General features: G+C 47.5%; 2 protein-coding genes across 12 annotated transcripts in view; both read right to left on the minus strand.

Annotated features, from left to right (window-relative positions):
* Positions 1–1,213: 1,213 nt before the first annotated feature.
* On the minus strand, positions 1,214–10,583 carry LOC135378166 (uncharacterized). 3 transcript variants are annotated; one of them, XM_064611085.1, is made up of 6 exons: positions 10,446–10,583; positions 10,106–10,203; positions 6,095–6,230; positions 1,954–5,585; positions 1,598–1,727; positions 1,214–1,500 (listed from the first exon to the last, which is right to left on the minus strand). In XM_064611085.1, exons 2-6 carry the CDS (start codon positions 10,197–10,199, stop codon positions 1,293–1,295), a joined length of 4,200 nt encoding a protein of 1,399 aa, XP_064467155.1. In that variant the 5' UTR covers positions 10,200–10,203; positions 10,446–10,583; the 3' UTR covers positions 1,214–1,292. The 3 variants fall into 3 exon arrangements, with proteins under 3 accessions (XP_064467155.1, XP_064467154.1, XP_064467153.1); XM_064611084.1 differs by having other exon boundaries at positions 1,598–1,724; positions 6,095–6,236; XM_064611083.1 differs by having other exon boundaries at positions 6,095–6,236.
* Positions 10,584–14,089: 3,506 nt separating this feature from the next.
* Positions 14,090–15,023, minus strand: part of LOC135378169 (uncharacterized) — a 91,370-nt gene continuing 90,436 nt past the window's right edge. For all 9 annotated transcript variants that reach the window (XR_010418290.1, XR_010418289.1, XR_010418292.1 and 6 more), the window contains one exon: positions 14,090–14,362. Coding sequence is in view for 5 of the 9 variants with exons in the window: in XM_064611095.1 (XP_064467165.1) it covers positions 14,113–14,362 (250 nt within the window). In the remaining 4 variants the exon portion in view is untranslated. The remainder of the gene's footprint in view (positions 14,363–15,023) is intronic.

Genomic DNA, 15,023 nt, shown 5'->3' on the forward strand with positions numbered 1-15,023 from the left:
CCTGTGGCAACTTGGTGGAATGGTACAAACCGCTCAGACCGTCTTCCGCGAGGGACGTTAAATGTGGTGTGCCGCGTGTCGAGATATGGACGCACGTTGAAGAACCCTCAGGTGGGCAGAATTAATCCACCAATTATTTCATCCCGGCCACTGTGGCGTCGCTCATGATCACAGTTGTATCGCGACGTAAAGCCCTAAGTTATTATTCATTGCTGCGTACTGCTGCGAAGGGACTAACCACAACGGCAGTCACTCGTCTCAGCGAAATTCAAAGGAGCATCGGGACCTGATGATGTGCTGCAAATGCTGCAGTTAAATTCTTTGAACCTTCATCTAAAGAAACAAAGTGTGCTCCCGTGCGGTCCTGACAGAAAAGTAGTTTCAACAGGGTTAGTACATTTATTTTTCAGCTCCAAGTCTACGCACTGAAAACTACGAAAGTGCATCCAATCATTCTCGTGCACGCAAGTTAGGAGTGCATATACGGAGGGCCCCAGTAAGATCCGTAGCTGTTGTGAGACACGTATGCTTTCTTATACACCCCACAGAACCCTCCGCTTCTGACCCCGCTAACCCTTCTTGCTTCTTACTAGGCTATGCCGCTCTGGAGCACTGAGACAGTCATTCAACACTGTGCTTACTGGTTTTGCACAGAGTCCGACAAATCAGACAGAAGTCGGCTCTACCCGTACTTCCCGCTTCATCGGCAGGGACCAACTTCACGACCAGCTTCCCCCACAGTCGTGGCTTCTCCCAGTACTCCCTTTTTTGCCTTTGCCGTCGAGAGGGATGTAGTGGCAAGGGTTACGGCAGCAGGACTCAGGCGCACGAGGAGCGAACCACGGACAGTTGACGAACCAGCGAATAAACGTGAATGCCAGCGTGGACCTGTTGTCGCTTTCCTCGCATGACTACGGCCACAACAACCACAACCAAGAGGCAACAGTTATTTTATATATTTCACACAACACAGGGTAGGCCACAGAGTAGGGTAGCTTGCAAATAGTTTCAAATACTTGTGCTGGATTTTGCGCGGATGCATAACACGTTCCCCTGAATCAAACAATGCGAATCCTTCGTAGTCTAGTTTCAATTTTCAACAAACTACGTGCAGAAACTGACTACGAATGGTTCCCAATGTGCGACTCAGATGAATGTATGATGCACTGCAGCACAAAATCCAGCTCCATCATCATCCGATGCGAGCACATGCTCCGCTTCAGCCAGAACATTTTATTGCTGCTTGTGTCCGATATTTACAAATTTATCCAGTCCTGCTTAGACGCCTATGCTTAAAAGTTCCTGCCCAGAACGTACACTGCCGTCATAGCCAACAGAGTTATAAGGACTGAACTGTAGGCCGCACACGCACTGCATCGCAACTCTCGCATCTGGTTCATCACTGAGCCTTGTAGGTCCTGGAACTCGTTGTTGTTTGACCCGATGCACTTGGAGAAGTAGCTTCCGGCAGACAGGCACCCCTTGATGGATTCCAGTTTACTGGAAAGCGGTAAAACATGCGTATTTATTGTAAGCTACTGTAATATTGACGTGCCCAAAGGCTGGAGTGGGTATGATAGGATAGTGTTGCACTCACTAGCAGGCCATAGTCTTCTTTGAAGGCAGCTTCTTCGCCTCTTCAATAGACATCTGGTGTTTTGTGTAGATACCGCGGCAGTAATCTGTATGCGCCCGTAACGTATCCGGTACACAGTCTGGTGACTCTGCTGGAAACAATATATCGATATAGATATCATCGTTCAATCTTGCCTCTGCGTCACATTTTTCTTAATGTTAATGTAACATAATGTAATTAGCAATAGTATGTTTTGATATTCGGTATTTCACTATTCGTTTAGTACTCCCGCAGTGAGGCTTCTGTTTTTGCTTTGCATTCACATGAGCTTTTCTGTTCACGAATTCAGTGGGTTAGTGGTAAGAACTGAACATTACCGGAATTTCCTACGATGTTACCCGACGACTTGATGTCTTTCTTCGTTTCAATACCCTTCGTCGGTTCCGTGTGCATTCGTTCTCCAAAGCTCATCATTGGTCTCTCCGCCGCGTCTACTCTTCCCACTTGCCCACCTTTCGCAGTGACAGCCTGTACAGTCACTTTCTTCGGTGCTGAATCCTTATCCTCGTCGTCCTCGTCGTCATCGTCATCGTCGTCTCCATCATCATCGTCGTCGTCGTCCTCGTCAGCAGACATTTCATCACTTCGAAGAATCTTGAGCCCTTCGGTGTCCTTGAGCTTCTTAGCTTTTTTCACACCCTTACCTCCGCGTAGTCGTCTTGCCCTTGCGGCCCTTCGACCTGGCACACCTCCTCTCAAGAGAGTATCTCGTCCTGCCATTACAACAGAAAACCCAACATTGGAAGTAGTAGAGACGCCCGTAATATTGAGATTAGCAGTCACATTGCCAGCCGAAGGTCCCACAGGATGCTGTTCAACAGCAGTGATATTTCCGGAGGGAATAGCAACAGGGAGTTGTGGTTCTTTGTTCTGTACGGTGGCGTTGCCTGTTTGTACAGGCGCTGCAGCATATGAACCATCTAAAGGAGCTGCCGGAGCTGAGTTCGTTAGAGGACCTTCTAGCCCGCCGACTGGCGCAGCTGTGGTATCACCCTGCTGACGTTCTATCCAGAAACGTTTCTTCGGTTGGTGAATAAGCGGATCCTTGACAATGGGTCGCTCAACGGTGTCGTAGCCTTGTCCTACGAGAGGGCCCTGCCTCCTATACTTGCGGTAGCCCAATCGCTCGTCCTCTTCCATCACATTACCTGTATATGCATTTCCTTTGGGTCCGACCAAATTTTCACCAGACTGCATCTCCATCTGAACTTTTACTGGCGCGACTCGTCGACGCCACTCGTCCATGTCATCGTCATTGGTTCCACCTTGACTAGAAACTTGTCGCTTACTGTTAGTTTGTTCATAGCTTTGCGCATTTCGGGGGTCGAGAATGCTGTCAAGTTCTTCCAGGAGCTTCCATCGAAGTGCACCTTCATAACTGTAATCATTGTCCACATCGCGATGCCGCAGTTTTTTATGGCGGGCGACCAACTTACCATCGAGGACATTTTTCCCATCCCTCTCCCCATTAAAATGAGACGGAGTTTCGAGCGGTGGTTCTTGGTTCGGCAAGTCTTGGAATGGGTCTCTCGTGGTGTCAGTCTCGAAAGGCTCGTCACCGTCCGATTGCCTACGCCTCATCTTCGAGTCCTGCCTGAACCTGCCAGGTCGCCTACGTCGAGATTCTCTCGGGTAGCTCCTCATGGGGTACTCCGATCCGCTGTCGCCGAACTGTTCCATCAGCTCGTCCACCAGAGAAGACTCTACTTTGTTGCTCCCTCGCATGCCCTCCGTTTCGTAGGATCGAACCACTTGTCTCTGGATGCTTCCTCGAGAGTGTCCTTTAACCTGGATCAGTGGCCCACTTGCGTTTTCACGTGGATTTTTTATATCTATCGCAGGTTTTTCTTTCCCAGGAACATTCGCCGAAAGTTTAACAACACCTGGTTCGATATTTCCTAGAGGCAAGCCTGATTTTCCACCGGTACCTACGAATTTATCTTCCTGCGCTTCGTGCACCTCAGGTTTATTGATTGATATGCTGATGCTCGGTGATAATTTTTCAGGAAGTCTGTCGTTCGCTGAAGAAGCCTCTTTTGTTTGATTTCCGTCGTGTAGAACGTCCTGTGTGGGCTGAGATCCTTTGCTGTCATTCGTCGGCCCCTTTGGAATGACTTCACTTTGTCCTTTGTCCGTTGCATACCTTGCTATCGGGACAACGGTTTCGGTAACTCCCGCACTATTGGACAATACTGCTCCTAGCGTGGAATTGTCAGAGGAAATTGGAAGAATGCTTTCGGTGGGGGGGGCTTCAGGTCGGTTTGCCCTTTCAGCTACTTCTTTCGACGAATTTGATGGCGGTAGAGGAATCTCCACATTCTGTCGTGGTTGGTTGTTGCTTGTAGGAGGCACAACTGCGGACTCATCTTTCGGCTTATCGTCCTGGAAAGGAGGCAAGTCAGGTACAGTACCAGCCGAACCAATGTCAGGCACTACGGAAGCATTGCCAACGCCACTAGTGTCAGCTTTGCGTACAGTTTCACGCCCTACGTGTGTCGTACTCGAATCATTCACTTTTGTCCCTGATCCTTCTGCATCATCCAACTTCCTTCCCTTCAACGTAGAGTCTGTACTGTTATCGTTCGCGTCACGATACGTGGCGTTCACATTTGGGCTCACGTTGATTAGGGATTCGGAGACCCCAATCGCATTACCGGAAGTACTGGGTATTTCTTCGTGAAGTTCAGTTTGTCCGTCAGTGTTTCCTTTAACAGGTTTCGCTGTACCTGGTGCCGAAATCTCCTCGTCCGCCGATTTTCCAATGATTGAAACTGATGCTATCTCTTTTCCTGGTGGACCTTCACTTGACTGTTCACTCTTCACAAGCTCAGTCGTGTCAGCCGTAGTAGCCTCGCTCGGATTTGTTTCAGAAGAAACTTGTTCCAAGTTTCGCTTCCGGTTCAAGTCAGCGCTCCCTAGAGAGCTTCCAGCTACACTGGACTCGCTAAGTAATTCACTTGACACATTTGATACAGCAGACTCTTCCGTGCCTGCAGACTTTTCACCTGCAGCACTGGTATGCTCATCTTCGTGGGAGCCAATGGCAACTGTTACAGCTGTCGTATCATTCGGTGCTGTTCCCTCATTAGCCAATGGGACTTTTCCATAGACTCCGTCACTTGCCTGAGAGTCCCTCGAATGTTCCATGATTTGAGCAACGCCGATCTTTCCTTCCTTGGTGCCATTCAGGGGTACTGAGGATGAAGGGGCGCTCATGCCGCTCAACGCGTTCAACGATGCATTCTGCAGCGGAGCTGCCGTACTGGTTTTCGTTTTAGACTTTCGGTGCTTCTTACGCCTGTGGGTTTTCTTGGAATTCTTTCCTATATCGGAAAGCTTTTTCTTCACTTCTATGTGGATCGAAGGCGCCAAGTGCTTTTCCGGCTGCACACTGGTTACTTCGTTTCCTGCTCTGTTAACGACAGATGGCGTTACTTCTACCGATGCAGGTAATTTTGTGTCTCCGCTCATTACTTCAGTTTGGGCTTCCTTACTAACCTCCTTGCTAACGTCACTTTCTACGGGAGCCGCTTGAGGAGAGTTCGTCGGCTTGGAGTCTTGCTTCTTGCTCTTCTTGTGGCCCTTCTTTCCTTTTCTGTTCTTTTTGTGTTTGCCGTTTCGCAAGTGCTCTTCGACGAAAGTTTTTTGTGTCCTTGGGACGCCCCGTTCCCAGCCACCGACAACTTCCCGCTTCACTTTTCTTCCCGGTAGATGAAGGTTTTTCTTCAGCGCGGACACTGCCTCGCGTCCGTGCAGGTTTTCATCCATGTCACGCATAATCCTAACGCTACCGTTGATCATGGATGGATCACAGAGACCTCGTGGACAGCTCTCGTAACCGGGATAATTTGCGATGGCGTTACTGATGGCCTTTTGAATAACATTCTTGTCTGAACAACCAAGCACGCCGTATTCCGTCACGAGGCAGCATTCCAATTTCGAATATAACCTTGAGAGAAAACAATTGACATGTAACATTTTCCTTGCCCAACATCAGAGCAAGACTGACAAATGCAGGGAAACCCACAAAGCTGATTGTTGAACAGTGATGATTGGCTAATTGTTAGTCTGGCTTTACTAATGCAGCGCACTGGCCAACGTTTCAACAAATTCAATATTCCGATTGCGACACTTCAGAAATCTGATCCCAGCGATACAAAATTACAATTTATACTTCACTTTCTCTCGTACACGTGCTAAAAATTGACAGCCAGTTGGGTTTAATAGTGTCCCGTGACTAAACTCTGGCTTCTGGTCGCTGTCGTACCCGGTTCGCAAGAGCATTTCCACTTGCTGTCAATGCACTTGTGCGAGCTTTACGAAAACACTACTGGAGAATATTGACTCAACATCTGTTTTACTCTTCATTAACATTCGAGAACTACAGAGCAAACATGTTATGTGCCTGTTCTATTGACGCAAATTCTTCGTCAGATACTCAATCACAAAGAGACTTACGTGCAGTTGGTCCGTTCCATTTCTTGGGAGTTCCTTGTATTCCTGGCGTTCCTAGCAGCTATGTGCGTCATTTCGACGTCCGTATGAAATGCTGATTTGCATTCAGTCACCCGTATGCCACCACGTTGGCATAGCCCTGGAACTAGAAGAACACAGCAACTACCATCACTTAACTCTTATGAATATCGTATAGTGTCCGTCCTTACACAACTTTACTCCATCGTCCTAAACTCTTTTCAATACACAGAACCCCACAAGGCGCTCCAAACCAGCCATCATTTCTACTGACATCGTTCTTTCGCAATTTCGGGAGGCGTGTGCGCTGTTTGTAACGCTTTACATTAATTGTTAGTTGCCACAAAACGGCGTTCGCCTTGATTTCTCAATGAATCAAGAATGATAACGGCGTCATATGTGCAGGTGGTTGGCCTTGAACGCTCACGTGGTCAAGGACACGTTTGCTAAAAAACTGCAAAACTTTACCACGTAACACGGATAAGGCTACTGCGTGGAACGGTGACGTCTCGTTTCCAAAAAGTGGGCAATACACCTTGCTATGACCAGTAACATATATGTAAAGCAGGGATCTCCAACACGCGGCACGCGGGACTCCCGCAACGAAAGAGAGAGAGAGTGAAAAAAAAAAGACAAAAACGTAATCGCAATGAGAGAGGGAAAAAAATAATCTAGTACACGCTATGGGCAATCGTGGGCCTGCGGGAAGTCCAGACCCATTTAAAATAATACACTTCAGACGAAAGCTCTCTTCACGACAGCACATGGGAGCTCTGCCTCGGTCACCCAATGCTTCCTCGGAAGGACCGAGCGGTCGAAGTTCGTCCGATTCTTATAGTTTCGTAATTCGCAGGCGTCAAAGAGTCTTCCATAATAATGGTGCAAGCCTCCGGTGGACACGTCAGTTTGCGCTCTGCAGTGTTTCCATGTCTTTGCGACCAACTACAGAAAAGCACAGGGAGTATGGGAAGCGGACGTAGAGGAGGAGAAGCGTACCTTCCAAAGGCATTGTGAGGTAAAGTATCTGCTTACGGATATAGGTAACGTCCCGGAATGTCTGGTGTCCCAAAAAACTGTTGCTGTTCCGAAAGAGTACAATCTCAGACGTCATTACGAAGCGCTTCACAAAGGACAGTACGTGGAATTTACTCGAAAGATGCGTCAAGAAAGGTGACACGGCGCAAATTGACAGCAACGAAACAGACATTTTTCGTAAGGTTAAGAGAAAGTGAGGTCGCCGTTGAAGCAAGCTTCGCCCTGTCGCAGTTGATCGCAAAAGCGTTAAAACCCTTCACGGAAGGTCAATAACTGTCTGCTTCGTGCAACTGAAATTGTGTGCCCAACTGCAAAAGATTAGACTTTCTGTAAATACCGTCGCTAGGCGGGTTCAAAAGGAATAGGTGCAGATTTGGAAATGCAACTGCGCGATATTTCGAAGAATTTTTGTGCATATTCCTTAGCATTTGACGGATCCACAGACATATATTGCCCAGTGCGTGGTGTTCACCAGTGGTGTCACGTACGTGGACATATACGAGGAACTGTTTGATCTGCTTTCTCTGAAAGGGACAAGGTCGGGGATTGACCTGTGGACCGTGGTAAAAGGCAGCATCGAAGCAGAAGGGAGAATGTCGCGTCAGTACTGACTGACTGATGGAGCTCCTTCAATGGTTGGTCTGGTAGCCTTAAAGAAACGCGTACAGAGGAAGGCGTGCCCACGAACCTTCCAGCAATTCACCTACATCAAGAGGCAATGTGCTGCGGAAGTTGTCGTCAAGACCGAAAGGCTTGAATCGTCTGTTTGCAGATTTCCTTCAAAACTTGGATGCCACGTACAAAGACCTGCCTTATCATACAGAGGTCAGATAATTCAGCAGGGTGAAAGTACTTCAACATTTCTTCTATCTTCGAGATGAAATCAAGGAATTTCTTCACAACAAGGGGAAAGAATGTCCTCAAATGGCCGACACCGAATGTTTGCGTGACCTGGCGTTTCTGGTCGACATATCTAACCACCTGAACATTCTGAATATGGGCCTGCAGGGCAAAGCTCGCTTCATCACAGAGATGTACGGCAGTGTCAAAAGTTGTGTGAGAAAGTGAGGAAAGTGGAAGAGATCCTTCGACGTTAGCTGTTTCTCCCAAACAGCTAACGTCGAAGGATCTCTTCCAATTTTCCTGGGCCACCACTTGTCTACCTTATCTTCCACTTTCCTTGTCTAAAAGCAGCTGACTCCAAGAACGAGGAAAGGCTTCGCACATACTGGTCCGCAGTGTCGGTGCTACGGCGTGAATTAATGTCAAGGTTTCATAACTTGAGATCCTCGAGACTTTGAGGTCCTCTTTCAGAAGACGTTATGCCCGAGCTCCAAATGGAACTAATAGATCTCCAGTGAAATTCCACATTGCGACAAAAGTTTGACGAAATCGGCCCTCCGAGTTCTACAAATATGTAGACAGGAAATCGTTTCGCTGCGTGATGTGTTACGTCAGACGTGTTCTGTCGGTGTTTGGAATTACATACGTATCCGAGCCGTTCTTCTCAATGATGAATATCAACAAGACTAAGCTGACGACCATCTGCGAGCCCAATTGAGAATTGCCAATGCGGTCAATCTACAAGTGTACCTCGGAAATCTGGTGAGGAAGAAGAGCGCTCAAGTGTCGTCAGCGCATCATTAGGAGCGCGTCCTCCTGTAACCTTGGTCGCAGTTGGTCCTGTACCTTGGTCTCCTGTAGCCTTGGTGGTACAGGGCACATTCAGAGGTGCACAGCCTCCTGCCGTTGGCTGTAATAAAGTCGACGTTGTCTGTTCTACTGCGTATTTCCTTCTGGCTTTTTTTTCCCCTCTAGACAATAGGATCGTAGCCAACGGCATCTATGTATCGCCTAGAGAACGAGTTCTGTGTCATATTAAAGAGAGATGTGAAACTTGCCGCTACGCCACTCGGCCTCCGCCACACGGTCCCCCTTAATCAGAGGCAGTTTTTGTGTACGTTCACTATCTGCGGCCCGCCGGGATGTATGCTATGTCAATGCGGCCCGCGACTCAGTTCCAGTTGGAGACCCCTGATGTAAAGTGTCACAAAAGGGCACATCCCATTTTCAACAAATTGGAAGACAACGATATTTCTATTGGCTAGAAGCGTGCTGTGTAGTGCACAACAGCAAATTGTTCATGAAGCAACGTTATCCAACCATGGCAAAGACTATACTATGTGTGATACGGAACATACACAACGGTACATACAAGACATGTGGAAATCGGTGATGTAGCTACCATGTTAGCTACAGGCAGAACTTCACTTTATAACAGACAAGGCTAACCAGCGTTGACAATGATATGCCTGTATTTGCCTACTAATACTTGTAAGGGCCTACTAATACTTTGCGTGAGTGATATTGCCAATGTCAACACAAAACAATAATCACGTCCGATTTGAGGGAGTTTGGGAGGGAGGGGGCCTTCCTGCGACCAGGAAGCGCATACCTCCGGGATAGAACGATATTGTGAATTGTGGTTTGCTGTGATCATGTTATGGAATGATGCCTTGTCACTCGTCCATCTTCCGATGCACGCTTCATTTGCTACGTATATGGCGTAAGTAGCTCCAGTACTGACAGGTGACGACACGTATGTCATATGCAATCACGCAAGCAAGTTTCTAACAACCTGCGATCGGGCTCGCAATTCTACGCTTCAATAGCAAGCTACAAATTAGCTAAATTATTCCAGGTCGAAACATCCAGCCACAAACCTCGAATTTGCTCACTAGCGCTTGCCCTATAGACGCGCAAGAATGTCATGGCGAACGAGCACTGTCCTCCGTAGCAAAATGTTCATCTCACGTGACAATGAACAAATGTGAACAGTTTGGCAGTAAAGTATTGTCCTGCATTATCCTGGGCTGCACAGCCATCAAATGTTCTGGAGTGCGTTCTAAGATGTCAATACCCCAATGTTGTCAATATTGTCCATGCTACACAACAGCTCACCGTCTTTCGCTTTTCTCCGCTTGCAGGAAATTTGAGTGGCACATCCCAGAAGTGTGAGCACCAGCAAAACTGTCCGGCCGTCCACTGGCACCATTGTACTGAAAAATAAAGCGAGCACCATCATTTTCCTTTAGGCATCGCACAGGCAGTTGCGGCGTTGCGTGACGCCCGTTACAATACCATTGGCCTTCGAAACCCAAATGCATGAAGATCACCTTTCAGCTATATGCACAAGTTATGGAATATGTGTTGGTAAAGGACAACCCTGACAAATTGTCACCAAACAGAACGCAGTAGATGCTGCAGATTAGAATGTTGGTTTGAAAAAGACGGAACTTGCCTGTATTCTGCTCGCTTCACTTAGAGACAGCAATGTAGCATCGCGGGCGCCTCACGACCTGCCAGCCAAGTACTGCGAATAAATCGAACGCTTGCTGCGCGTGCCGAAAGGCTCGGGTCTCCTTCTGAACCTTCTTCCTTCTTCTTTTTCTTCCTCTCATATACTGGTCGTGTAATACACAGCGGGCACTTCTTCTTTTAAGTGCGCCTTCCCTCTAATCGTGGAGCCCTTCAAAAATTTTGAAATAAAAGATGACTAGCACAAAAGAAATGCCATCATTGTAAACACTATCACTTGTCTTTGAGAAGGAGCCACAGGCAATCGTCTTCCAACATTAGCTGGCTGGTTTCTGCAGCAATCATCTGCCGTTTCGAAACTGATCGTTCGCTCGCTGTCAATCAACGCTGTCAAGCAAAGCCGCATCGATTCAGTTCGCTACACCAAACAACAGTTGTATGTGGGGTTGCGACCTTTGCATTGATTTTTCCCAAATGTAGCAGTAGCCCTGTGGCACTACTCTTCCCTTACGTCATTCTTACGGTTATCTTTGTGAACTCAGTGACAACGACAGTGCAACGCCTTCCAAACAGTAGATCAGATCTAATCGGACCAGTGACATGGAAATAAAATTTAAGATATGAACAGTAAGTAGACCAAAAAGCCTCAGTGCGGGAGCCGCCGATATATTAGACAGAGGCCATTGCACTACTTGTAGAGGTACAGCTAAACCATCGGCGGTTCGCGACCTGAGTCTTTTGCCGCACCCGAACAGTCAGATGGCTGAGCAAGATGTGTTCCAATGCACTGCATTGCAAATTGGCAAGCACAGAAATACTATTGCGCAGGAAATCAGAAAAATGTACGTTATGTACGTTACATCTCCACTACACAATCCAATTCAACCCAATCCACGCATCTGCACTTGGAGAAAATATGCAACAACATTGCGAAAGAATGGTCTACACAATGGTGCTTTTTTCTTTCATCTTGTTTGGTTGATGTGCTTAAGTTGTATAAATGTCCTCGTAGATGCACCAACGCGAGCACTGCATTTGCACGAATACAGCCTGTAAGACAAGCACCATTACCATTGACAACAAAGGTCGCACCCCTTCTACCACTGAACGCAACGCAATACAGCGGTTCGAAAGAAAAAAAAAGCAGATGCCAACAGGCAAGAACAGCACATAAATTTTCTTCCTTGTTCTTTGACTGGTACAGTTGTTTTGCTTTACACGCTGAACTCCACAGCGTTGTTACTGCTCAGATAATTCTTCAAGTAGTTCTCAGGCCCGAAACCAAAACGTAGTTGGATTGATCGCCGCGAAGGATCGAGGCAACGGCTTAGCTGTAGTGTTCGCATTGCTACAGCTTAATAGTGATGGCAATGGCGATACCCAGAGCCCGAAACTGTGCAGTGGGTCCGTCACGTTAGTAGTAGTAGACTAGTCATATCTCTTTTGTGGCAAAGGTGGGCTTGGCGCCGTAGCCTCTGGGGCGCAAACATTTTTTCACTCTCTGCGCCTCCTCCATTCCACCAGACCGACCAGACGGCGCTTGGTAACTCCCACTTCCGCCATTTCATGCTCGGCTCGGTGAGTCATGTATGTGCAGTGCCTGAGTCTCTTTCTGTCTTCTCCTGTGGTTCAGTTTAGGAGCGACTGGCATCTTCCTCTGTGAATCCGAGGGTCTTAGCGACATCGCATTTTCTTTCAGCTCCGGGTCAATTTTAAGGCTGTGGAATCACATGTACAATATCTTCGACGAAGGAGCCACAGATCGCGCAAGTTGTGTCTCTCTCCTCAAAAAGGTCCTGTTTTCGCTTGTGGATTAGCAGCGAACACATACGAGCTTGAAAAAGTAAGGCACTTCCAATGTCTCCTCTGCAGTGCTTAACCTTGCTGTGTTTATTTTTAAATGGCATGTAGGTCTACAGGCTTGGTCGCTGTTCCATGTCATGCCTCTACATCTCGAGGTCGATTGCCCACCTCTGTTCTCTCTTTTACTGCCTTTTGCGTGATGGCGTGCTGTTCCCTTGTTGTATTTTGAGTCTAGGGTGGTTGTTTTCCTAATCATATTCGTTTCCAAATTTTTGTATATGAAGTATCTGTGAAGTCGTCTGGCGTACTTTGGTTTTCATAGAAATTTAAGTCTTCCCAGGTGCTGAAGCTTTGACCTGGCCTCTTTATGAGTGAAAGTAGACCAGCTGATCTCTTCAGTTATTGCTGCATTGGCTGGTATTCAGTTTCCTCCTAGGCACCGTCTACCCAGTTCAAGTTGGTGCCTCTCCACGGTCTTCCATACTGTTTGAGTTAAAGTGAATACATCGCTTTCATATGTAATGGCTGTACTGTTAGCGATTCCCTGGGCACACGGCCTACGGCGTACTTGTTGAAACCCTCTCGCGCTATATCCCGGATTGCGCCCTTTAGGTTACACGATCTTCTCAGTAGGTGCTCTTCATGGGCGGCAAGCGCATGTTTTCTTCGGAGATATGTATGCCTATAGGTGATCATAATAGTTTGTTCCTGAAATCTCTCTTCCTTGCAGGTAGAAGTTAGGACTATGATCTTTGGGCATATTGAGCAAATCTTCCTCTGCGATGTCAGTACCACACAAAAGTCGCCATGGACGAGACAGCGCTTCGGTAGCTTTGTCATTGGGCGGAAGAGCTCTTCTTTTGAAAGAAGAACAGAGGGCTGACTCACTCAGCCTCAGCATCCTTTCACAGATTCTGAGCCTTTTCTGCTCATGCTAGACCTTATAGTGTGCAGTGAGAAAGGTTTCGCGAAACGCCAATGTCCTGCAACGCGGTTCACGTGGGTCAAACTGGACGCTATGTGAATGAACGCTGCACGAAGAGCCTTTGTGAACATGTTAGCTCCCTGGACAGTTCAGGCTTGATACATTTGAAGCGTGAATGCTGGTTGGCTTTCAACGTGTTGTGCAGCACAGCAACATGAATCTTCGGCGTCAACCGTGTAAGACACAGTAGCGGCGTTGTGGTACTGCTTACGACATACTTTTCTGAAATCGACAGGTCGCGGTTTACCCTGTCTGAGGTCTCCAGGCGGTGCGACATTGTTCCTCCCTACTAATAGACTCGTACGGCATACTACCCACAATCAAACAGAATACTATGGTACAGCTCCTTTAGGGATGCTGTACCGTTGAATTAAGATTTCAGACAAGTGTGTCTCAACCAGTACCACGTTCACCGGGTTAGCGGTGTACATCTGAAGCCAAAGATGAACTGACAGAACTGACAAGACGCCGTATATGCAGGCTAGCTGGTGGATGAACTCCATAATGTAAAAGCCTGAGTCTGGGCACACAGAGGGACGACACGAACACATGACTCAAGCCAGCAAAGTTTAGTTAAGATGGTCACTTCGGTACATTGCTTCAAAGACGGTGCTCTGATGCGTCATTCGTGCCGTGGAGATAGATGTATGCCACAGACGGTGTACGGTTACAGAGCTTAACTGATTCCTGTAGTTTAGCCTCCTTCAGCTACTCAACTATTCGAGGGGAAATCTGAGCAGAGCTCATGAACAACCTCGTACGGTCACGCAGCGCACGCTAGATATAACATGTCACATGCTCTGACATGCCTTGAAATCAATGGAGTCTCAATGCAAAACTTCGTGTATGGCACATCACTCATTTAATGTGGCACAAAAATGATGCAAAACGAGGCGACAACAACGGTGGAAAGACCAGGGATGGAGCACTTGGAAGACGTAGAGTTCCGACGCACTTCTGGAAGGCTTCTTCTGTTCGGTGGGTTAGGGCACCGTGAGAATTGGGAATCGAGCTCCGCACTGACGCGCTCTTGGGCTCTCTCATCATCGGAACAGCTCGTCGCCGTCTGGATCCTTATCACACAGCGCCGAAACAAGGAATTTACCTTCAGTCTGCGAAAAAGGAATTACGTTAGACAAATCTGAAGACTACCTTTTGCTGCAGGTACGGATTATAATAGAGGGTGATTGACGAAAAATGAACCAAAGTTTAAAAATTGAATGGTTCATCGCACACCAAAAAGACGGACTGCATAGTGTTACCAGTGGTGTGAGGATACTCAAACTCTTTTTGTTTTGTAATTAGTTCAGCGCTTTTTAATTATAAGCAATAGAGCCAAAATGGCAATGAGAAAGTTGTGGCGGACGATACAACAACATGAAATCCGTTGACCGCAACTCTGTACCTCTAACGTCCTTTTTTTCGTGACTCCAGTCGCAACTTTCGGGTTTGCAAAAATTCGACACGCGACCTGTCGCAAACACACCAGGGGTCAATGTCAAGCCAAAACAAGCCAACGAGAACTGCGACTAGTCTTCGTTCAATAACAGGACGCTCGCGCTGTGATCCAACGCTCTTCGCGCACCTGCGACAGGACCCGCGTCAATGTTTTTCGCAAATCCGAAAGTTGCCGTTTACGATGCCGAAAGGATCCGTTAGAGGTACAAAGTTGCTATCAACGGGTTCGTGAAACACCCAGTACACCGGAGATAACATTGAGTAACGCGTCGAAGTGTGCACATTTGGACATACGCGCATAATGATAAGGACATG

This window comes from Ornithodoros turicata, chromosome 1 (assembly GCF_037126465.1).
Source record: "Ornithodoros turicata isolate Travis chromosome 1, ASM3712646v1, whole genome shotgun sequence".
NCBI lineage: Eukaryota > Metazoa > Arthropoda > Arachnida > Ixodida > Argasidae > Ornithodoros > Ornithodoros turicata.

Coding starts and splice junctions, on each gene's coding strand:
- LOC135378166 (XM_064611083.1), bottom strand. CDS start 10,199: ATGGTGCCAGTGGACGGCCGGACAGTTTTGCTGGTGCTCACACTTCTG. Junction 6,237..10,105: donor GCGGAGAAAAGCGAAAGACG/GTGAGCTGTTGT, acceptor GTGTTCTTCTAG/TTCCAGGGCTATGCCAACGT. Junction 5,586..6,094: donor ATGGAACGGACCAACTGCAC/GTAAGTCTCTTT, acceptor TTTTCTCTCAAG/GTTATATTCGAAATTGGAAT.